The 23,035-nt window shown below is 44.9% G+C and overlaps 1 protein-coding gene across 4 annotated transcripts; it reads left to right on the forward strand.

Moving 5' to 3' along the window:
• The first annotated feature begins 7,933 nt into the window (after positions 1-7,933).
• CLBA1 (clathrin binding box of aftiphilin containing 1) lies at positions 7,934-20,000 on the forward strand. 4 transcript variants are annotated; one of them, XM_030240240.2, is made up of 6 exons: positions 7,934-8,902; positions 10,657-11,336; positions 14,778-14,926; positions 16,318-16,447; positions 18,210-18,323; positions 19,303-20,000. In XM_030240240.2, the coding sequence occupies exons 2-6, from the start codon at positions 10,884-10,886 to the stop codon at positions 19,468-19,470; spliced, it is 1,014 nt and encodes a 337-aa protein (XP_030096100.2). In that variant the 5' UTR covers positions 7,934-8,902; positions 10,657-10,883; the 3' UTR covers positions 19,471-20,000. The 4 variants fall into 4 exon arrangements, with proteins under 4 accessions (XP_030096100.2, XP_050831649.1, XP_050831650.1 ...); XM_050975692.1 differs by lacking the exon at positions 7,934-8,902 and adding an exon at positions 9,117-9,222; XM_050975693.1 differs by lacking the exon at positions 7,934-8,902 and adding an exon at positions 9,310-9,842.
• The last annotated feature ends 3,035 nt before the right edge of the window (positions 20,001-23,035 follow it).

Below are 23,035 nucleotides of genomic sequence, written 5' to 3' on the forward strand. Positions count from 1 at the left end.
AAGAGAGGACCCAATCTTTTTTCCAGTTACAGGTAGTGAAGTGATCTCACTGACTGTAGGGAGAACAACATCCAGGTGTTAGCAATAAATGCAAAAATCTGAAGTGTTCTAGTCACCTTTTTTCTGCAAGGTTCCACTCTTAAACAGCACATCTAAATGGGTTGTAGGAAAGGAGCAACTGGTGAATAGACTGACAGGATAGCTTATGGTTAAGTATTTCATAAAATTTAATGGCTCACTACATTTACTTTGAAAGAAGTTTTATTTAACAAAATGCCTTTTATTGACATGTTCCTACCCATATATAACTTCTGATTTTCCCTGACACATTCATGCACTTGTAAATCATGTCTGTACTCAAGCTAATAATAAAGGTATGCACTTTTTTACAATATTCAAAAATGGAAAATTAATATAAAGTGTGACTGAACTTCTCAACAGATGCTTTTTCTTTTAAAAATGAACCATTGGTGTGTCTGTGCATCTCAAGTTTATATTTTGCTGTATTATTAATCGACACGAAGAGTGTGCTTTGATGTCTGAATTGAACAGCCTTTTACTGCAACTGTTTCCTTTAATGTAAAATGTGTGTGGCATAAGTCTCATTGCTAATTGCAACCTTATGATAATATTCTGCAGAGTCCTGCTGACCTCATTTACAACAGCATAAGGAGCCGAGGCCAGCTGCTCATAGATGCATGCTAAGCCTTTTCTTTTTGGTGGGGTTTTTTAACATAAATAGAAATGAACAAAATCTAAATCTTAAAATGAAAGTCCTCAGGCACCTGGGGAGAGTTTGGATCTAGACCCAAACTTTGAATTTCCAGACCCAGGTGCTGCAGCAGAGGTTCCCTGCTTTTGCTGCTGATTTGTTTTGCTCCCAGAAATGTGGCCTCAGCATGGAGTAATGTAAAGCATTAAATAAAACACGTGCTGCCCTCTTCCAGCTGGAGCTGTGATAGCGTCCTCAGCGCAGGAGGGACTGGCTGTGCTCCCTCCTCTGCCCTCCTTTGCTGTAAATTGTCCAGCCCTGTATTTCTGGTGTGACCAACACGAGCTGGGAGCAGCTGCCTTTCCCCAGCCAGCTCCTGGCTGTCAGCTCCAGCCTCGGAGGTTTAAACAGTTTTAAACAGTTTTCTCTTTGCAAAAACAGCTGCCTTGTGATCCATTTGGTTGTATTTCATTTTACCACGTGTGCAACACAGACAAAACAAGGCTAAACCTGACTTCTTATGAACTGCATGCTGCAAAGAGCATCTGGAAAACACGGCTCAGGGAGGGGCTTGAGTAAGGTTTTAATGCAGTCCATATGATGCAGGCATGGTTCTAAAACAGTTGTGGTGTGGTAGACACTGTGTACCACAGCTGTGAGGGGAAGGGATAGACAAGGAGATGTGAAGGATGTTCTAGCAAAGGTGGGAGAGAAGGATTTGTTGCCACAGACCCTTCCAACATTCCCAGGCACACAGGATTTCATTCTGTGCCCAGGACAGCAGCTGGACTCGATGATCCTTGTGGTTCCCTTTAATCTCAGGATATTGTATGATTTTATGGTTCTGTGGCAGCCTGCCTGGCTGCTTTGGGCTCACCTGCATTCTGACATGATGGACTTACCGCAGCTTCACCAGCTGCCATCTGTCACCTGTCCTAGCCCTGGGACACACATTCTAGCTCACCCAGCTATGTTTGAGATTGCACTTTTTTTTTTTTTTCCCACCTCCCAGGGGCATAAGCAGGTAGAGCAGGGGTTTGGGAGTACAGAAGGCAGTTTACTTCTGATTCAGAAATTGTCACCTGTTTTATGTGACAGCTAAGCCCTTGCCTGCTGTCTGTACTGCAGCCATACTGCTTTGCTGGAGAGGTGGCACTCTCTGGTAAGAAAGGCAGGTGACTGTCTTACACACATACACGAAATTCAAACAAATTCTGGTTTTTTGCTATTTAATTCCATGGGGTTTTTTTTCCTTGCAAGGATCAGAGAATCATAAAATGGGTAAGATTGGAAGAGACCACATTGAGTATTTTGGTCCAACCTCCCTGCTCAAGTACGAGCATCCCAGAGCACATGGCACAGGATTGCATCCAGATGGTGCTTGAACATCTCCATTGAGAGAGACTCCACACCTTCTCTGGGCATCTGTTCCAGTGCATGGCCACTGCACAGTAAAGAAGTTTTTCCTCCTGCTTGGGAGGAATTTCCTGTGCATCAGTTTTACCCGTTGCCTCTTGTTCCATAGTGTCACAGGCATATTTTCTGAAAAATCCCTTTGCCTAGGATTTTCTCCTGGGAAGCTGAGAAGCCTCAGAGAAAAAGGAGAACAAATTCTTATCTCATTTGCTTCTCCTGTGCTGTGCTCACATGTGGAATGTGTTTGGAGATTGTTTACCAAGAGGTGGTTGTTTCATTGGGTTTCTGTGATTTGTTTTGACTCTATGGCCAGTCAGGGTCAAGCTGTGTCAGGGCTCTGGAAGGAGTCACAGGTTTTCATTATTATCTTTTTAGCATTCTGTAAGTATCCTTCCTGTATTCTTCAGTATAGTTAGTTTAGTACTCTTTAATATAATATAGTATCATAAAATAGTAAATTAACCTTCTGAGAACACGGAGTCAGATTCATCATTCCTTCCCACATGTAGGGGACAAGCAAAGACAATACCATAGCTTGGCACAACCAAGCAGAGCCTGGTCCATCCTCTTGCCACCCTCTCTTCAGATACTGACAATGAGGTCCCCTCCCAATTTTCTCCTCTCAAGGCTGGACAGGCCCAGCTCCCTCAGCTTTTCCTCACAAGAGAGATGCTCCAGACCCTTCACCATCTTTGTCACCCTCTGCTGGACCCGCTCCAGGAGCTCCATGTCTCGTCCTGAGCGCTCACCAGGGCAGAGGGGCAGGATCACCTCCCTGACCTTCTGCCAATGTTCTTCTTCATGCACCCCAGGATCCCACTGGTCCTCTTGGCCACAAGAGTTCACTGCTGGCTCACAGATCCTGGGACACCCACAGGTCTCTCTCCACAGAGCTGCTTTCCAGCAGGTCACCCCCAGCCTGTGCTGGTGCCTGGGGTTGTTCCTCCCCAGGTGCAGAACCTGCATTTGCATTTGTTGAATTTCAGCAGGTCCTTCTCTGCCCATGTCACCAACCTGCTGAGGCCTTTCTGGAGGGCTGCACAGCCCTCTGGGGTATTGGCCACTCCTCTCAGCATGGGAGGATGGTATGTATTTTTCATTCATACTGCAGTGCTACATTTTAAGCAATAAAATGGCACCTTTACTGACAATTAAATTTCACAGGGTTTGGGACATGGACGCATCCACCGGGGACTTTGTGTCTGCTTTTAGGGGCAGATAACTTAAACCATCTTTAATGGTGTTTCCCACACTGCAAGGCAGAGTGGTGATGTTTCCTCCATGCAAAGTGCAGTGATGACCACTAGTGCACCAAGCTCTGCCCCTGCAGAGCTCATTTACAGAATGAAGAAGCGAGATCCTTGTAATTAAGGAGCTACAAAGATGCTAATTATCATGATTTTGTGTTCTTTCACCCGCTGCTTGAAGTGGGAACTTGAGTTTTAAAAACATTTTTATGCTAATGCTTTATTTGATTTTTTTTTCCTAGAAATATGCTAAGTGTCAAATGTAATGACTTCAGGTTGAAGAACAGCATTTCTAAAGGATTGTGTGACCTTCCCACAACCTTCCTGAACAGCACCGACGAAATTTCCAGGCAAGCTAATTAATACACTGGTACAGCACCAGGCAGGTGAACCTCCAGCAGCTTAACCCTCAGCCAGAGGATGAAATCCTCCTGCCCTCCCCACGCCCACATCTCTCTAACAATGATGGATTTGGGACCTAATCAGGCATTAAAACAGAGGATTAGGGAGCTGCAGCCCGCAGCGATCACGGCTCGGCTTACAGGGCATGCAGGGGACTGGCAAAAATTGCCAAGCATGCTCCCAGCAAATTAATGTCTATGTACCTGAAAAACCTCTGTGGGCAGCAGAGACTTCATATATAAATGTGGTGATTTTGAAAGATCAGCAGAAAAAGCAGCACAGAAGAGCAGCTTGGTGGGAAATTTCAGTAGAGGAGCAGGTATAGGTAGGTGGGTGTGAAGCATCGAACACAATCCAAGTGTGGTACCACACCCCACGTTTAATGTCCTACATTTAAACAACCCCCTTCTTGAAGATGTGGCTTAGGGAGCAGGTTCAGGGAGTGTAGGGCCCACTTTCACCTGTGTCCACAAAAGGGACCACAGGGGAAGGCACCAAAGGAGAGTACATGCTCCTAGTTTTCCTGCTTTGACTATACTCAAGAGAAATTGAAGTAGGAAAGGAACACAGCATTAAGGGAAGCAGGAGTTGGAGGTTTCAGAGCTAAAATAAAGGTGTAATTGCCTTCTTTAAGATCCTTTTCTTGGCTGAGTTGGTAATAAGAAACAAGATATTTAGATGGCCATTGTTATGTGTACAAAATAAATAATTTGGTGCAATAAGTACCAGGCTTGCACATCAGTCATGGAAGGTGCTGAACTCTTTTCACCTCTGCTCCTGCCACGGGCCTTCCTGTGGGATGTGTGTGCAACAGCTTGGTGGCTCTGGAGGAAGACTCTGTTGTCAGGGCATGTCACCTCCCCAGAGCCTCTAGAAGCCAGTCTGGCACCTTGGATATCTGCCAGCCCCACCAAAGGAGGGAAGGAGCCATCCCACCATTTGTTTTACACAAACATGGCAATGTTTGCTGCATGGCTTTGAGGCAAAGCCATCCATCCTGGATCAGGGCTGGGCAGGCAGACCTGATCCTTGTTGGTATTTTCACACAGGTGCTGTGTGAGTTATTCCTCCTGCAGCTCATAGCCCCTGTGAAATTGCTTTTAGAGGTGTGCCAGCACTCCTGGGCAGTCTGGTGATATTTCTCACTGCCCTGCAGAACTGAGCCCAGAGCTGTAATTCCTTCAGAAGCTTTGCCCCTCTGCCAAGCAACCTGTACAGAAAAGCTGCACTCCCTGGGTTGGAAACAGAAGTGGGGAACAGGGTACTGGTTCCAGCTAATGAGGGGAGGAGGTGAAAAAGGCATCTTACAGTATGGCCTTGAAGGGATCCAAGAATAGCACTCTGGAGCCACATCAAAGCACTGTCACTTCCCCAGGTCCTCCAGCATGGTGACAGAGTCCATGTGAGCTGTATTGTGCTCTCATGGCAGGTGAGTGTCTGCCGTGCTCTCAGTGCAGTGTAATGGAACTTCAAGAGGATCACCTTTATTCTCTGAAATCTGTTGCTGGCCAGTGCTCTCATACAGTCATAACATTGGCAATCTCCTGCTTCTAGCAGCAAATTATCCTGCTACCCAGGAAACCTTTGTCCCTCTCCTGTCCTGCTCACTGAATAAAAAGCAGCAGCACTTCCATCAGGAGCCTAAGCCTCAGCTCTCTCAGTTTTCAGGAGGCTGAAGGCAGAAGAGAGAACAGTTGGCAAATGGATAGTAAAAAAAAAAGATCTGATAAAATAATTGAGGGGTTCAGCAAGTGGGACTGACAACAGAAGGGAAAGCAGCTGAAGAGAGGAAAGTATTTCAAACTAGCAGTGTCACTGGGCAGAGTGGAAGGCAGGCAAATCTTGGCCAACAGGAAGGTGCCTGTGGCACTTGGCCCTTTTCATATAGGCACAAAACCCACTTTGGGATCTTGTGGGAGCTCTGAGGGTCCCACAAGACTGGTCTGTGAGTCTTCTCAGTGCTGTGTGAGTTGGTGGAAGATCCTGAAGTGGTGCTGCCCACTGGATTTGGCAGATGATGTTTCCATCAAGTGCCAGGGTGGAACAGTGTTTCACTGCCTTTCCCCAGTTTGTGCTCCCCAAAATCACTCTGAGAACAAGACTACCTGTCAAAGCAAATGTGGGCTTTTCTTTGGAGCCACAAAGGTGGGCAAACACCCACATAAAGGCAGCCACTGGACACAGGGCACTGATGCTTCTTGCATGTCTTGTTTTTTTCAGAGGTGGACTGCAGCTCCCAAACCTTTCACACCTGAACCAAGAAGAGAAGGATGTAAAGTACACCTCCCACACTGGTGTCACTTTCTTTATCACTTCTACACTGACAATCCATCAGTGAAGGGCTCCTGTGGGATGGGTTGTCTGTGACCAGCACACAAAGCAGGTGGTCCAATACCTTTATAGAGGGGATTGATTGCTTCCCCTGCTCAGGAGAGCTGACAGATGTGTTGTGTGCACGAAAGAGAGACAAGGGAGAGCTGCCATCTGCTGTTGGAAAAATCCTGGTTCCTCTCTGAGCCCAGGCACTGCTAAGAGCTGCAGGTGGCTCCTTCCTGCCAGCAGCTCCCACCACGCTGGGATCACACACAGGACAATATTCCACAGGGGAAACAGGAATCCTAACCCTGTGCTGGGGAGGGGAAAGGTTTGCCCTGAAGATCTGCTGTTCTCATGTGTGAATCAGGAAGAAGAGGATGGATTTACTGACCTTTCCAACCATCCATACCAGCAGCAAAGCAAGGAGGGAGGAAGGTATGGCAAACCCACTGTGCCTGCAGGAGGGACTTCAGTGGAAAAATCATGCCCATCTTCAAATGTAAGCCACAGATAGTCAATTAGATCAGTATTTAGACCTGATCTCTGCAGTGGATTTTCAAAAAGCTGAGCATTCTGTATTATCATGGAAATGAAAAAATTGGTGATGTCCTACATTCTAAACTCTGGGTACTCAGGATGAAAAAAACCCAATCACTAACTGAAAAGTCAGCTAATTTATTGAAATGCCATTCTGAGTCAATCAAAATTATTTATTTGCTTCTGAAAACATCTTTACTTCTATTTTCTAAGTGACATTTTATGTCAGTTCAGCTAAATGTATTATTTTTTACAAGAAAAGACATCCAAGTATTTAAAACAAATTAAAATATTTCAGTCTTTTAAATAGCAAGTTAATGTTGTTTAAAACTTCAATTAAGTAAACCCAAACAAATCTGAAAATTCTGCATACAAAGATATCTCTTACTTATAATTTTTTCCAAAAGAAAAAATAAAAGAAAGAAAACGCAAATCATAAAAAACCAGTCCTGATTATTTACAAGGGAACCACACAATTCAATAATCCAGGACCAGGTCTTTCATAAACAAACACTAATTTGTAATACAGCAGCATGGTGCTGATTTGACCTGAAGGTAAACACTTTTCAGTTATTATGTTGAATTTTTTCACTGCAAATTGGTATTTTTTGAAAGGATAAAAAGAAAAATATAATAATTCTAGAGTATGTGTACTAAACTCTAATGATTTTCCAGTAGGAATACTGAGAGGAGCAGTAATAATAGAGATGAGTGTTCAGTCAATTCAGTTGTTTGCATTGGTGAACTTTTGAGGAATGATGTTCTGCTTCGGTAGAGGCACAGGTGTGTGTCTAAATATAAGCTTATAGTCCATGTCTGAAGCTTTTGACCTCTTTATCTTTTAAATAAGGACTGAGTTATTAAAACCAAAAATAACCAAAAAGAATAAACCAAACTCCCATGGCAATAGTTCAAAAAGAAAATATTGATTTAATGCAGTAATTATGCACAAGGCCTGGTCTGACAAAACTAAAATTCTTTTTTTCCCCCAAACAGATAACAGGAATTTTATCCCACTATACTTCAAAGGGAAAAATTCTTAATCAACTGTGCTGATGCTTCTAACTTGACTCAGTGTCATTTAAATCAGGAGCTGGTGATCCCAGCAGCAGCTGTCACACACTCAGCTGAGTCCAGAGGAATGAATTCAGACGAGGGCAGGTGAAATTCACTTTGCAGGACATCTGTACTTCACACCAACCCCTTTTGAAGTGAAAACCTTCCAAAACCACACCAGTGCAGGTTTTCCTTGTGTTTCTGTGGGTTTTCAGCAGCATTTCAGAGAGCAGAAGGCAGGAGTGGTTACACCCAGCAGATGCTGCAGCCAACTGTTCCCTGCAGGGACCCAGGGCTGGCAACTGGCTTTTCCCAGGTGGGGTGTCAGGTGTGCTGGGCAGACACAAAGAGCAGCGTTACCTGGCCAGCCCTTCACAGAGTTTCTGATGTCTGAGGCAGACTCTGCTGTCAGAGGCCTGTGGCAGCTTCTGAAGATGCCCAGCTCTGCCACAGCTCCTTGCTCTGCTGCACAGACACCTTGAACCCGGCAGGGTTTGCAGAACCCACGCAGCCCTTCCCCTCCGGATGCAGAGCGCGGTGGAGAAGAGGATCTTCAGCCTTTGTGCCGCCTCTTGGTGGCCTTTTCCTTCCAGAAGACAAAGGTGAAAGCGTAAAACCGAGCAAAACAATCCCAGTCACTGCAAAAAAATGTTGATTTCCCTTGAACACTGAAGAGAGAGCTGAAGCCCTGAGGTCCCTGCGGCCCCGGCCGGTGTCGGGCGCTCCGGGCTGACTCAGCCCCGCCGAGCCGGTCCGACATCCTGAGAGCTGCCACGGGATGGCCACGCAGGGCAGGAAACCGCTCCGAAGAAGAAAGAAAACAAATTTAAAAAACCTTTCAGACAGTTGCCAGTAAAGTTTCTTTGGCTCTGTGTCTGGGCATGGCTCCCAAATCCAGCCTCTTGCCCTCGGATAAAGCACTAGAGCCTGGAATGAGAGTCAGATGCGTGGGAGGGGTGCACGTGTCTGCGTCTGGGCTGGAAAACATATGTACTGTAGTGCCTAGAAAAAGCTTTTTGCTTTGGGCCTTGCTCCAGAAAACCTCTTTCCTTGCTTTTACAACTGTCCCCTGTTCCTTGGGACTACCCAGATATTTAACCCAGCCTGAGGACAGGGAGCTGAGGAGTTTTCTCAGTGTCATTCCCTCTGCCCCCCAGGCCTGGGAACAGCCAGCCTGGGGCATGCAGCTTCCAGCCCTCACCCTGTTCCTCACCAGGTGGGTGGGATGGGATGGGATGGGATGGGATGGGATGGGATGGGATGGGATGGGATGGGATGGGATGGGATGGGATGGGATGGGATGGGATGGGATGGGATGGGATGGGATGGGATGGGATGGGATGGGATGGGATGGGATGGGATGGGATGGGATGGGATGGGATGGGGTGATCACCAGGCCATGGGGTGACATGTGTGCTGCACTGCACCCACAGCTTCTGGCTTTCCTGTCAGGAGGGGATCAAGCCTCAGCCTCAGCAGAGACAGCCGAATACCTCGGGGAGCAAAAGAAGAGAGAGAGGAAGAGGGTTGTTGTTGGTCTGTTCCTGCTCTTTAATCCTGAGGTTCTGTTAATGGGTGGACTGATTGTCACTTTTTTAAAATCCGTATCCTGGAACTTTCCAGCTATGTGGGAATTTTAGCTAGTCTCAAATGAAAAGAAAACAGGAAGCCCCACCATCAAACCGTGCTTCCTTCACCTGCCAGGCTGCAGCAAGAACCTGGGAGATGAAAAAAAGAGCGAACACTTTTCTTTTTCACACCCCACTTTGAACCCCAGCCTCTTCCGGGCGGGCAGGGCGGCTGTGACCCGACGGGTGCGGGTGCGAGCGGGGCCCGGGGGCGAGCACGGAGAGGCGCCGGTGGAAGCGGAGCGAGGGCGGACGGCGGGCGCGGAGGATGCGCTGAGCCTCCCTGCGCTCCATGGGGCGGAGGGACCGAGGGCTCGGCTGTCCCCGGGCGGTGCCGGCCCCGCCGCCCGCCCCGGCCCGCTCCGCACACCTCGGCCCGCCCCTGGCGACCTGCGGGCGGCGGCGGGGCTGCTGCGAGGAGGCTGCTGCGGGGAGGCTGCTCGGGAAGGCTGCTTCGCCGGGGCTGCTCCCTGCCCGCACCGGTGACATCTCTCTGCCCGCACCGGTGACATCTCCCTGCCCGCACAGGTGACTTCGCGGGCGGAGCAGCCGCCGCCCCGGTGAAGCGCCCGCGGCTCCGGACGCGCGTCCCCCGCCCTGTCCCTCCCCGGGGACTCCTGCGTGTCCCTGGGGGCAGGCCAGGGACCTGCCGCACCCCTGCTCTGTGCCCGGCCCGCCTACGAAGGAGACACGGGGGAAAAACACACATTTGGTTCTGTTAAGCACCGCGGCAGGTCGGTGAGAGGCGCGTTTAGTGAGTGCTTTTTAACCCGCCCCCCAAACCAGCTCGGGAAAATGCATGAGGAGATGGGGTTAATCTGACATGGCCAATACAGCACTGTCTGTATCGATTATAGATGCCAAAGTGAATTTATTAGATCTGCCTCAATTACCTACATAGCTGCAAATACTGTATTTTTACAGGATTCGAGTCGATGGGATGGGGCAGCCCGTGCCAGCAGAAATAGCATTATTTGAGTTTGCATTATTTGAGTTTGCACGAGGTGGATGAAGTAGTCACAGAAAATATTTTTGAAGTGTTGGAAGTTGACTGTAGTTATTTTAGTTTGTCTCCAGTGTACTCAGTCAGTACTGAGTTAATAATCCATCGACTTCTGTTATGTATTTGCTGAGTATTGTTCACTAATTTAATGGCTTTCTTGTGGTGTGGGCAGATAGTTCTGTGTAAATTTTAAATAATTTTGCCTACAGCAGTTTTCAGTGGATAATGCTGGAATGTGTTTATTTTAACCCAGACATTCTTTCTCCTACCTTATCAGCTATCTTTATTCCAACACAGGCCTTATCACAGAGGTATTTATTTATAATCCTTTCTTTGCAGGCTTAATACTCTACACAGAAAGTGAGGCCGAATAACGTGCACATGCCGAGTGCTGGAGGAGAGGCTGAAGGACATCCTGTTTTGTTTCAGCAGTGTTGTTATTCTTTGGGGTGAAATGAAGAATTTGATTTTGTTTTGGAAACACTCATATTTCTGATGCAACTGAACTTCAGTAACCTTTTTGCAGTACGGATTTCAACAAATCATTTTTTCTCTGTTGAACAAAGATGCAGAACTTGTCGGTGGTAGAAAGTCTTGGTAACACAGACATAGCACACTGGGAGCCTCCAAAAGATCTGGCAGCTGAGGCAGGTGGTGTGTCTCCCCATGGAAGGGGCTGTAACTGGAATGAAAGAACGAGCAATGAAGAAATTGTTAATATTGAAGCAACGCAGCAAAGCCTCCCTGTAATGAACAGCGAAGGGAGAAGTTGCGAGGAATTTTCTGAGAGCAGCTTTAGTACCTCAGAACCCAGTGGTTCCTGGGGTGATTTTGAAGGCTTCACAGAGCACAAATCAGAGAGATTCAGTGATAACCTTGAATTTTCGGTGAAGTCAGCAAAAACTCAGGGGGCCGATCTGGAGCGGAGCAGCCGAGGCTGCAGCATTTCTGCTGCCCAGGTGTGTGCTGAGCCATCTCTGTGCCGTGGCGTGCAGGAGGCTACGGGCTCTCTGAGTGAGGTACGTGTCCACAGCAGAGCAAGGACCAGAAATGTTTGTGTTACTGCTTCCCACACCTCCGGGTCTGTATCTGTCTTCTCGTAGAGGGTCACTGCACATGCAGAGAAACTGTCCAGCTACTTCGCAGCTACCTCAAGTGGAACAAAAGCAACTTCTCAGTGTTTGACAAATACTTAAGCTGTGCTGCTGGAGAGCTTTAAAGAATGTAATGCACTATTTTGCTTCTAGGCACTAGGAATAAGTAGGCACATAGGCAAGTAAGCACGTAGGCACCATGAACCTTGCCCTGAAGGACTTGCAGTGTAAAATTTAGACAAGAAAGAGCTTAAGAAACAACAAATCAGAAAGGTGGGTGATAAAAGCAGGGTGGACAGAAATTCTGTGAGTTGCCTGCAAACTTATTGAAGGAAACCCACATACCATTGAATTAGAAACTGGCAAAAACAATGTATTTTTATTATTTAGTATACTCCCTGAATAATATCAACAGTTTTTCTGGAATTTTAGTCTGATGGTGACCCACAAGACATTACAGAAATATAATTAATTTTTTAGCATAGGATATAACATTTGCTCTTACAATGTTAGAGCTAAAATTCTGAGTAAATAATGCAATGAATTATTATCAGCACAAAAAAAACCCGTTCAGGTAAAGGGTTATATATTGCAGGGATAAATGTGTTTCCATGTGGACCAAACAGCATCAGCAAGGAGAAGGAAAGTAACAAAAGGGCAGAAGGAACACAGAAATACAGAACAAAATCCCCTTTTTCTTACTACTTTCATCCTAAATGACAACATTTGAAAAAAGAGAACAATCAGCTAAGACTTCCATGGGGTTAATCTGTAGCAGTAATAACTTACTGCTGCTTGTCTGTTGGGTGAGTTTTAGTATATGTAGGGGCCTGAGACTTTCCTGGAGACAGGATTTCATGCCCTTTGCCTAGGAATTTTACTTGTTGCAAAGCTGTTACTAGTAACAACACAAAGATGCAGTGGGAGAAGCTGCCCACACTGATTGAGTGTAGATACACAAAATACCTGGTTATTGGTGTGCACAAACAGAGAATTCCAATGTTTTGTAATGCTGGAAGTGGCAGACAAGAAGTTTTCTGTTGGATAAAGAGAATGTTGTAATGACTGAAGCTGAAATGGAATATATCAGGTTGCTTGGTTTCTTTCCAAAAGCAGTAGATCTTAATCTTACTGAAGCCTTTTCTCTGCTTTGCATTTGTTAAAGGCAGAAGGAAGTGTCCAGTACGAGTTAAATAAGTTAACCATGCTTAGAGTTTCAAGTTGTCTTTTCTCATCTCAAGGTAGAGAAAGAACCACAGAGCTGCTGGATATCCCCTGGAGTGTAGAATATATGTGTAGCTGGTTCTTTACCCCTGTGCTTTTTGCACCGTTAGTTTGAGATCACAAAATCTTTGGACTGGGACTCTGGTTTCTGTATGATCAATAGAAAAAGGCCAGGTGGGTTGGAAGGGACCTCTAGAAAACATCTCAGGTCAGAGGTCTGACCTTGAGTGTTTATTGCTTCAGTTAATTAAATGACGTCAACTGGGATCAGAATCATGTGCTTTAAGATGGAAATAATCATTTATTTCCTTGCAGTAGCTGGATATTTTGCCTACAGGATTGAACACTTTGAGGATTTTTCATGTGCTTTTTCAACACTGGCCTTTGAGAGAGGGACTGGTGCATGTGTTTAAGCCATGGGGTATTTTGATATAATAGGATATAGGGGATTTATTCAGAAAGTACTGATGTGAACTTTGTACATTGATATTTTATAATTAGTACAAAGCCACAAGATAAATGGAAATATACCCAAACTTTGTTTCAGAAACACTCACTGAAATAGACAGTAGTAAAGGTAATAAACAAAATCTCTTGCTCTGTCTTGGCTAAACTGTAAGTCAGTGACTTGTGTGTGTTGGAGCAGCACCAAGGCTCTAGGGAGATGCTGCACTTGAGGCAGAGCCATGCTTCCCTCGATGCACTCCCTGGGGCTGTAACTCCCCCCATCCCAAAGCCAAGAGCAGCTGCCTGGCTTTTCCTTGACTCCCATCCCACTTCACTTTTGGTGCCTACCTGGAAGTTTGGTTTTTTTTCCTGGACCAGGTGTGCTTTAGCCAGTGTTACTTCACAGAGCTCTGCTTCTCGAGCATCCATCAGGATCCTCCATGTCTGTCCCTGCTGAAATAATTTACAAACTGATTGAAAGTATTGGCAGGATTCAAAGGAATTTACCCAGGTGTCTTTGAATGTCCCAGCAGTGAATCCTCAGGACAGGATTTTAGCAAGGTCTTACTTCAGGAGGGAGCAGTGTGGGGCACAAATTCTGTTCCTTGAAGCATGGTCAGAAGTGCAGAAGCCTTCTACAAGCTCTGCTCATTTTGACCACTTATCCTTAGATTAAATCCATACTCTCTCAGTATTCACCCCACCTGTCTGAGTTCAGTGTAATGACACTGTGGAAATATTTTAGTTATTCAAATTACAATTAAATGAAACTATAAAAATATGGAGTATCCATGCTTAGGCTTTTCAGACTAAATTGTTGATTGCTGGGCAAAAACCCCAAACTGACTGGTTCCATTCCTGAGTTTTCACACAGTGTTGCTGCTCCTGCATTGCAGTCCCTGGGCAGGGTGGTGAAGTCAATTAATTTGCTTTTATTTGGAAAAATTGCAGTAATTCCTTCCTTGAAGGAATAAAAGGATACAGCTTTCTGAACCAGATGGCATGCCCCTAGGATAGGATGTAAATTATGCATGTTTTCCCTTGTACATGTATTTCTTAGTTGTCAGATAATCCCACTTACTAGTGCTTACTTCCCCTAGGCCTGTCTGGATCCCTCCTGGGCTGTGATCAGTCCTCCAAACCTGCTCATCACTGCTTGAGGAGGAGCAAGGATTTAAATCTGGCTCTGATTTTTAACATAGTCTGGAAAAAGTTTGGTGCAAACGCAAGGATACAGAAACATCCTCACCCCATCTTTTTTGCAGACTTGCACAGTGCAAGTACTTATTGCTACCTGTAGCATTTGGCAGGTGTGTTACATTTGAATTAGGAGTGTTTGGAGACTGAGTTAGCAAAAGAAGCTGTTGAATTGATACATCAGATTTGACCTGGACTGAATTAGCTGAGCAGGAGGAGTCCCAAGTGTAAAATATGCAAATCTGTGACCCAGGAGCTGGGAAGTTAAAGGCTAAGGTTCATCAGAAACTCTGGGACTCTTGCTTCCTCTAATTCCAGATATTCAAAATACTCAAAACACTGAAATATGAGCTCAGTCCCTCTGCTTTTAATATTAATATAAATTCTAAAACCAATAAGACAATCTCTAGAATTATTGTAGTCTTTGGACTAGGTCCTTCATGACCTGTGGGGATGGCTTGTATGAGGTATGTAATAAAAATCTCTTTTTTTTTCTAGGAAGACCACAGCTATGAGGAGATATTTAAGCTGGGCTTTCCAGAAGTCTTTGTACCACAGTCCAGAGAGTGCATAAGAAGCTTAGAGCAAGTTCTTGATGCAAATAATGAAGATGTTTGGATTCCTGAACTTTTGAAGAATCAACTTCGGTAATGAGTTTAGATTAACTGTTGAAAAAAAAAAAAGGAAAGAAAAAGTTCCTCATCAATTACACTGTTTGTTTCATAATTTAGAAATCAGTGGTGCACTTAAAAATCTTTTCAGTACTATGCTTCTCAGTGTATAGATCTTACCAGTTTTGTAGCACATTGTTAAAGGAAGTGGATGGTGTCTTAGCCATTGGAAAACAATGAAGGGAATATATCAAAATTACAAATTCCTGCTTAGGGTTTTTCCTGCTGTTGGTGTGCCTCCTTATGACTAAGCCTCTGGAATGCCAGAACCCAACAGGCAGCCTGTTCTTCCTGTTTGCTTGTCCTTTCTTTACAGCACATCCCACTTATTTCTTCATCATTGGAGGCTGCTGCTTCCACTAACAACTTGCTTTTTTTCCCCTCCCCTCTCAGTTTTCCCAGTTGGTAACTTCTTCTCATGTTTAACCAGATGTGCTTCAGAATCTGTGGTGCCTCTGGCTTTTTCCTGGGCTATGTTAATAGCAATTAGTATCATTAACTAGGCTTTCTCCAGCAACAGCTGGAACACTTCTAGCTCTGTTGCATGTTTTTTAAGGATCAGCAGCTTCAGAGCAGTGTTGTAGTTACTGTACAGGGTTGCAGTTATTTTTTCATAACTTGGAGGGTTTGTGTCTAGAAAGCAGTGTCAGACCATACTTGAGAAATGTCCTAAGACCCAGAACAAATGTAGGTAAAACTTTTAATGTGGGCACTCTTTCAGCCAAGTTCCCTGCATGTGTTATATTTTAATCAGCATCAAACCTGTAGAGAAATAGAATTGTAAAAGGGACTGCACTATTAGATAAAAACAGGTAAAACCAAACATTTCCTAATCCACTGTGACAAGTAAGTAAGGTCAATGACAACTGCAAACTGAGTAAAGCCCAACTGAGTTTTTATATGTGATGAATGCAGTGTGAGAATCCAAAGTACCACACCAAGGGAGCTCTCTCCTCCTCGCTGCTCAGCAGTGAGTGCCTTTGCCTTGTTTTGTGGGACAGGTGCTGCAGGGGTGAAGTGTGACCTGTGGGATGGAGGAAGACTTGAGAGACAGAAAAGGCAAAGGGCAGAGCTAACAGGGCTGAACTCTGCCCACAGCTCTCAGGAGCAGCTGAACACTGTGAGCTGCTGGCGTGGAGCAGTCTCTGAGATGAGCTCCTTATCTGAGGAGCACAAACACTTCTGCTGACTTACTGCTCCCACTAATTGTGGTGCCAGCTCATTAGTGCACAGGGCTGGCAGTTTGGACAAGTGCAGGAAGAGTTTTAAGACAAGTTGTTTGTTAGATGAAGGTTGGTATGCAGGTGAGGTGAAAATCACTGTTGCATATGCTCACTGAAAACCTCAAAGTGTCTTTTGTTTCCTAGCATGGATTCTGGAAATGTATGGAGAGCACTCAGGGACTTTGATAATTCCCCCAGCTCAAGACATCCCTGGAGTAAATCTCATTGCCAAGAAAACCTCTTGAGTGTTCTCGGAGTAGATGCAAATCAGAAGGTAATTGAACAATGGTTTTCCATTCTGCCAGCATAAACACTGGGCTGGGAATCTGATCTTCTGTAAGCTGTGCATGCAGATGCATGAGGGACTAGATCTGGGTGAGTCACAAGGTTTGTTGGTTTTTTAACAGGGAGCTTTTTAAGACAATACCTTAGTGTTTTCTCAATTTCATGTGTAAGTAGCTATGAAATTGTGCAGGATCACACTTTAATTGTCTTTGCAGTGAAGTCTGCCCAGCACAGCTCCCTGTTGTTTGGTGGTACACCCAGCTTTGGTAGAGATGGAGAAGTAGATTTCAGGTGACAGAGATGGAGAATCAGCTCCCTGGTGTGTGGGCAGTAGGATTGTTTACTTTTTTTGCTCAGAGTGCAAGAAAACTGTCAGCCTCTAATATCTATATTCACTTTCTGTTGAGTGAAAATCAGATCTGAATCAGAGAGGCTGTTACAGTAATTACTGGATGATTTTACTATGAAGAAACTGAAATTGTTTTCAACTTCCCCTTTCCTCACATTATTCCTCTGCCTGTTTTTGTGAGGCTCAAGGGAGAGTATGTTTTAAATTGGATTGAATCCAAACCAGCAGTGCTGAAAGATCTCAAATAGACATGCCTGTGTTTAACAGTCTCTTGTTTTGAGAAGGTTCAGGTGTCAGGGATGGTTTAGAATTCAGTTATTTAGCTGGGATTAATTAGTCACAAGTAATTTTCAGAAGTAACTATTACAATTGATTATTTGAATGCTGAAGCACGGGGTTGGCAAGGTAATGATTTTAGGGGAGTATTTGACTTTTCCTGCAAGTTCTATACAAACAGAAGGATGGTGCTGAAGGTAGAAACCTATTTTGCACTTGAAAAAGTCACTTTGTAGAACTGTAATTTAACAGAGAGAAAACTGGAGACATTTCTCTAACATAGCTACACTCCCATTCTGTTCCTTTCTTGCCTCCCAGAATTAAATCCATGTCCAGGCAGCTTAAACTTCCATCATTACTTCTTATCTATCACTGGAAAACTGTATTGTTTTTAACAATACTGATTAGGAGGCATTTCTCAGCCATGCTTTGGTGCTAATTAAGGCTAATACTAATTGGAAATGGCTTTTTATTCATTGAAGTCACAGATTCATGTGTGTAGGTGATGCCTTGAGGGGCTACCTGGAGCAGAGGCTAGACAGAGCTGGAGAATAAAGTAGGTATTTATTGAAATGCTTTCAAAGGATGCTCCTGGGGCAGTGCAAAGCCTTGCAGAGGCTACACTCAAGATGGACAACAGCCACCAGTTTTCTCAGAGGGATGTAACTTTGGTCTTTTTGCATATCAGAGGTTAATTTTCCAGTTTTGGCTTCAGGTAATGAAGTCACATTCCCCCAGTTTGCTTCTCTCCCCAGTTTGCTTTTGTTTATGCTTTTTGGGCCTGAGGCTGTGTTGATGACCTTGGTTCTCAGGCCTAAAAGGATTGTTTAGTCTGACCAAAATGTGAAGAGAGCTAACTAGCATTCTGTGCAGAGTTCAGAGTTATACACTAATGCAGTACAGAGTCTGAAAAATACAAAAGCTGAAATATAAGGCATCATTCATAGAACTAGTTCTGGCATAAAATTGCTTAATGCAGAAGGAGACACATGAAAAAAATACAGCTTCAGAAAGTAAAATTTAGTGGTTGTTATTTGAGGGAAACTTCTCTGTAGGTTGTTTGCATTGAAATCAGAGAGAAATGCACAAGTAAATTCATAAATAAAATGTAAATTATGTTTTTTAGGATGTTTCAGAGAACCAGGCTGATATTTTTGAAGAATCAAATGTCAAAGATAATGAGGAGTTTAGATTTGATGGATTCAGTGTTAATGACTGCAAAGCATTGATCCAGACCAAGGTAAGGATTGCTCTGGAAGTGAGAACTCCAGAGAATCTCAGAGTGTGTTTAGCATGTTCCTCCCTGCTGTTCCAGCACATGTTCTCATGCAGTGGCTTGGTGCTGCTGTAACTTTTGGATGTGAAGTTGGTTTTTGGTCTTTGAAACCTCTCTGACTGTTTCAGAAAAGACACCTTGGCCCTTGTTTGTTTCTTGTAGCAATGCAAGCTGGAAGGAAAACTGTGTCATTCTCCATTGCTGTAAAACACCTCAGTCACCTCACTCTGCTTTTTAGCAAGGTATTTTGGAGGAGGATGCTTAACCCAAGGTCCCTTCCTCAGTGGAGAATAAAACTGAGCAGCTGTTGTCACTGTGCAGACAGTTTGAGAGACACTTTTAATTGCTCTCTTTTATTCATTTGCTGCCTTGGACAGTGAAGGTGTACAGCTGGTCTGGGAACCTTGTACATAGGAAATGATAGACTGGAGAATTCAGAAATAAAACTTAAAAGGACTGTCCAGCTTATTCCTTCATGATTCAGTTCTGCTTTCTTCAGTGAGGATGTGAGGGGGGATCACAGTGGCTGAATCACATTGGAAATGTGTAAAATACAGCAACAGGGTTTAGACAAAGGAGAAGTGGTTTGAGGTAGACAAAGAAGGAATAAAAGAAAAAAGAATTGTGGTACAAAGTTAAGGTAAAAGGACAATATTTTTCTGGGACAGCCTTGTAAGGGAAAGAACAAATCCTGCAGCTTGGTGTCTCAAAGAAAAATTCACTAAAAACCATATGTTGCTATTTCTAATTTAAAGTCACATCTTACAAGGGGATGTTTTCCATTTATCTTCATATTTATGTACTTTTTTTCCCTCTAAAAAATTTGAAATAAATTTTTTATATATTATTTTAATGAAAATTTATAAAAATTAGGTTAGCATATGCAAAGTGATTGACCTCCTGTAGGATGGGAAAAATTAACCAAGTTTTTCTTTTCACTCAGCTTTCTGTGTCACCAAACTCCAGACATGGGCACCTTTTCACCTGTAACCTCTTTTTGAAGACCACGTCATCAAATGAAAACACACAGTGTATAACAATCCCAAGGAAGAAGCAGATTTTTTCTACACACAACCTAAAAATGAAATTTTTCAGTAGTGATGTCTGTTGAACTAAATGCAATTTTTAGCCTTTTTTTTCTTTTTTCTTTTTTTTTTAACTGAATGCAGTTTACCTTCATTTTGTTACTGACTTGGTGCTCTAGACTACAGACGTTCTTTAGGAAAGTGACATGTTGCTGTGTATGAAGGACCTAAGGCCACGTTATTAGAAGATATTTCTCCTGTTTAGTTGAGAAGTCAAATTTTGTAATTTTGCCCTGCTAATTTTTGCTGCAGAGTCGTGTTTCTTACAGTAAATGCTGCAGCTGCAGCCATGCTTCAAGATAACTCTGGTGGACTCTCCTGAACTACTGATCCTCAGGCCTTAATGCCTCTTCAATCAAAACCCTTCTTTCCCTGCCAAAACCTGCTCAAGTCTCAGGTGTGTTGTAACGTGCCTTGTCACCATCTCTGCTCATCCCTGCTCCAGTTTGGGTCAGCTGAGACCTGTGGCTTTGCCACTGCTGGGTGTAATGAGAAGAGCCTTTCTTCATTTGGGGAATTTCAGTGGGGTTTAGCAGAATAAAAGGGTTTTAATTTCTGTCTGGTGAAGCCTGCTGTGGTGAGAGGGGTGGAGGCAGCAAAATGCTTCATTCTGGGATTGATTTCTGGCTGGAATAAATCACCTTTTGAAGCTGATTGTCACAGGACACGTTGGGTTCATCCAGCCACCCTTACACCATGCATACCCTGCTTGTAAAAGCTCAGCAGTGTTGCAGTTCAGGACATGAATAATGGTGTAAATTCCTGCCCTTTTAAAATTTTATGGAAACTGTCAAGTCCTGCCCATCTTCCTGCATGCCTGAGTGCCGCAGGGGATGCACTCCACTGTCACTCAGGAGAATCTCTGCTGGTTCCCCGCCAGCTGCAACAGCTTCATTTATTCATTGGCAGGAACTTTTACACAAGTTACTGATCTGTTTGCTGCTCTGGCCATTCTGAATATGGAAATTTTATATGGCTTTTTGTTTTAAAGAGTTGCTAAGCATGGCAGGTGATATTTTGTGTGTTGAAAGCAGAGAGCAAAGTTGGGTGATCCAAAACTAAGTTAGTTGTTTAATGATGTGCATATTCTGTACTTAGAATTAAAAATACTATGAAGCACTGGCAGACTTCAACCCTTAATCTAGTAAACTGTTCAGCAGTGACATTGCAGTTGCTGTAATAACTTCAGTAATGCTGATGATACCTCAGTGCTATTAGCATGGGATGAACTCTGTCCTGCTTACTCAGTAGATGGAACAGGGCATTTGGAAAAATGCTCTTTTAAATTGCAGCTCCCCTGGCCCTGGAGGGAGTCCTGCAATGCCAAACTAGAAACTCCATATAGATACAAGAACAGGATTAACTTTTTCAGTTAACCCTAGATTTGAATTTATTTTCAGTTTCCCTTATATTCTTTCAGAGCTCATAAACATGTATTAAATAGGTTGTAGTCATAAGCTCACAAAATGTTAAATTGCCAGTAAATTGTGAATGAATAGTTGAGGTTAGTAATAAACATTATTAAAATCAATTATAATATTAAAATCCCATTTTTATGCCTTCAGACAAGCTGCAGAGGGGCTTTAGGGGGCAACTTGTAGTGTGTATAACATTCACTGATGCATCAGAGTCCTCTTTTCCTCTGGGCTTTCAAGTTTGCTTTTGTGAGCACTGGATGAATGGATGGAAAAATGTTTGGCACTGTTACTCTGGGAGAAGGATGACTACGTCATCTTTCCCTCATATTAGCAGATTTTACAGCCCTGTCCAAGGTACAGAATGGACAGAAAAAGGGGTTCAGCCCTTGTGATTCAGCAGGGAAATGAACTACTGGGGTTCCAAAGGTGCTGGGCTCCACCTTCCATGTCTTTTTCTCTTGGACAGGTGAGGGCCACCTGAGCCCTCAGTACCCGTCAGCACTGGCTGCATAAGACAACTGAGGGACCTTGTAACTCATTTCCAATCTGACATGAACAAATTCACCATTCCAGGGGAAAAAGACTGGCAACATTTCAATGGCAAAATAATTCAATTCAGCTTCAGGGTTGGGCAGTTCTGGCAACTCTCCAGCCCCCCTGGGAATTTGGACATGAGCTGCACATTTGGGGTTACCCACACAGACAAAACTGGGCTCTCCCAGCTGACAAAAGATCAGGGACACAAACCAAAGGGTAGCCAAGATTTTCAGGCACATTTCAGTGTAAAACACAGCCTTGCCTTCCGTGGCTCTCCTGGGAAACGAGGGGTGCCGGAAGCGCCTCTGACGCGTTCTGCACAGGCAGCGACCGCTCACACCGTGAGTCATTTCCTCCTCTGCTTCCCTGGCAGCCAGCCCGGGGTGCCAGCACACACCGTGTCCCCAGAGTGCCAGCACACACCGTGTCCCCAGAGTGCCAGCACAGGCCATGTCCCCAGAGTGCCAGCACACACCATGTCCCCAGAGTGCCAGCACAGGCCATGTCCCCAGAGTGCCAGCACACACCATGTCCCCAGAGTGTCAGCACAGGCCATGTCCCCAGAGTGCCAGCACACACCGTGTCCCCAGAGTGCCAACACACTATGTCCCCAGAGTGCCAGCACACACCATGTCCCCAGAGTGCCAGGACACACCATGTCCCCAAAGGTACCAGCACAGACCGTGTCCCCAGAGTGCCAGCACACACCATGTCCCCAAGTACCAGCACAGACCATGTCCCCAGAGTGCCACAGACCATGTCCCCAAAGGTACCAGCACAGACCATGTCCCCAGAGTGCCACACACACTGTGTCCCCAGAGTGCCAGCACACACCATGTCCCCAAAGTGCCAGCACACACCATGTCCCCAGAGTGCCACACACACCATGTCCCCAAGGTCAGCACACACCATGTCCCCAGAGTGCCAGCACAGACCATGTCCCCAGAGTGCCAGCACACACCATGTCCCCAAAGGTGCCAGCACAGACCATGTCCCCAGAGTGCCAGCACACACCATGTCCCCAGAGTGCCAGCACAGACCATGTCCCCAGAGTGCCACACACACCATGTCCCCAAAGGTACCAGCACAGACCATGTCCCCAGAGTGCCAGCACAGACCATGTCCCCAAAGGTGCCACACACACCATGTCCCCAAAGGTACCAGCACAGACCATGTCCCCAGAGTGCCACACATGCCGTGTCCCCACAGGTGCCAGCAGATGCCATGTCCCCAAAGGGGACACCAGGAGCACCCGGTGCCTGTGCTCTGGAAGTGGCACACAGAGGAAATATCACTTTGCACCTTGGCACGTTTAAAGCTCCAAATGTCACCGTTTCTGACCTCAGTTCTGAGCTCTCAGCTGTGACATCCTGAGTCTTGATGAACTGAACGTGGTACTGCACTCTGTTTGCAGAAAGCAAACACTGCAGGCTTCTGACATTTGCTTAGGATTTTGAAAAGGTGACAGTGAGAGCAAGGCAGGAGTTCTGGACAGGAATGCCTCTTTCTTCTGCTGGGATTAGAGGGAAAATATACCCACAGAGCAAAGTTTTACAAAGTTCCAATCAACAGTGTTATTACTGAAATTACAAATTCCTTTTGTGGAAGGAATGCTGTAAGCATTCTTCAGACAAAA

The sequence above is a fragment of the Serinus canaria genome, chromosome 5 (assembly GCF_022539315.1).
Source record: "Serinus canaria isolate serCan28SL12 chromosome 5, serCan2020, whole genome shotgun sequence".
Taxonomy (NCBI): Eukaryota; Metazoa; Chordata; class Aves; order Passeriformes; family Fringillidae; genus Serinus; species Serinus canaria.

Excerpts from the sequence above, each read along its gene's own strand:
- CLBA1 (XM_030240240.2), top strand. The coding sequence starts at position 10,884 with ATGCAGAACTTGTCGGTGGTAGAAAGTCTTGGTAACACAGACATAGCA. Across the intron at positions 11,337-14,777 it reads CTACGGGCTCTCTGAGTGAG|GAAGACCACAGCTATGAGGA; the intron begins GTACGTGTCCAC and ends TTTTTTTTCTAG. Across the intron at positions 16,448-18,209 it reads GAGTAGATGCAAATCAGAAG|GATGTTTCAGAGAACCAGGC; the intron begins GTAATTGAACAA and ends TATGTTTTTTAG.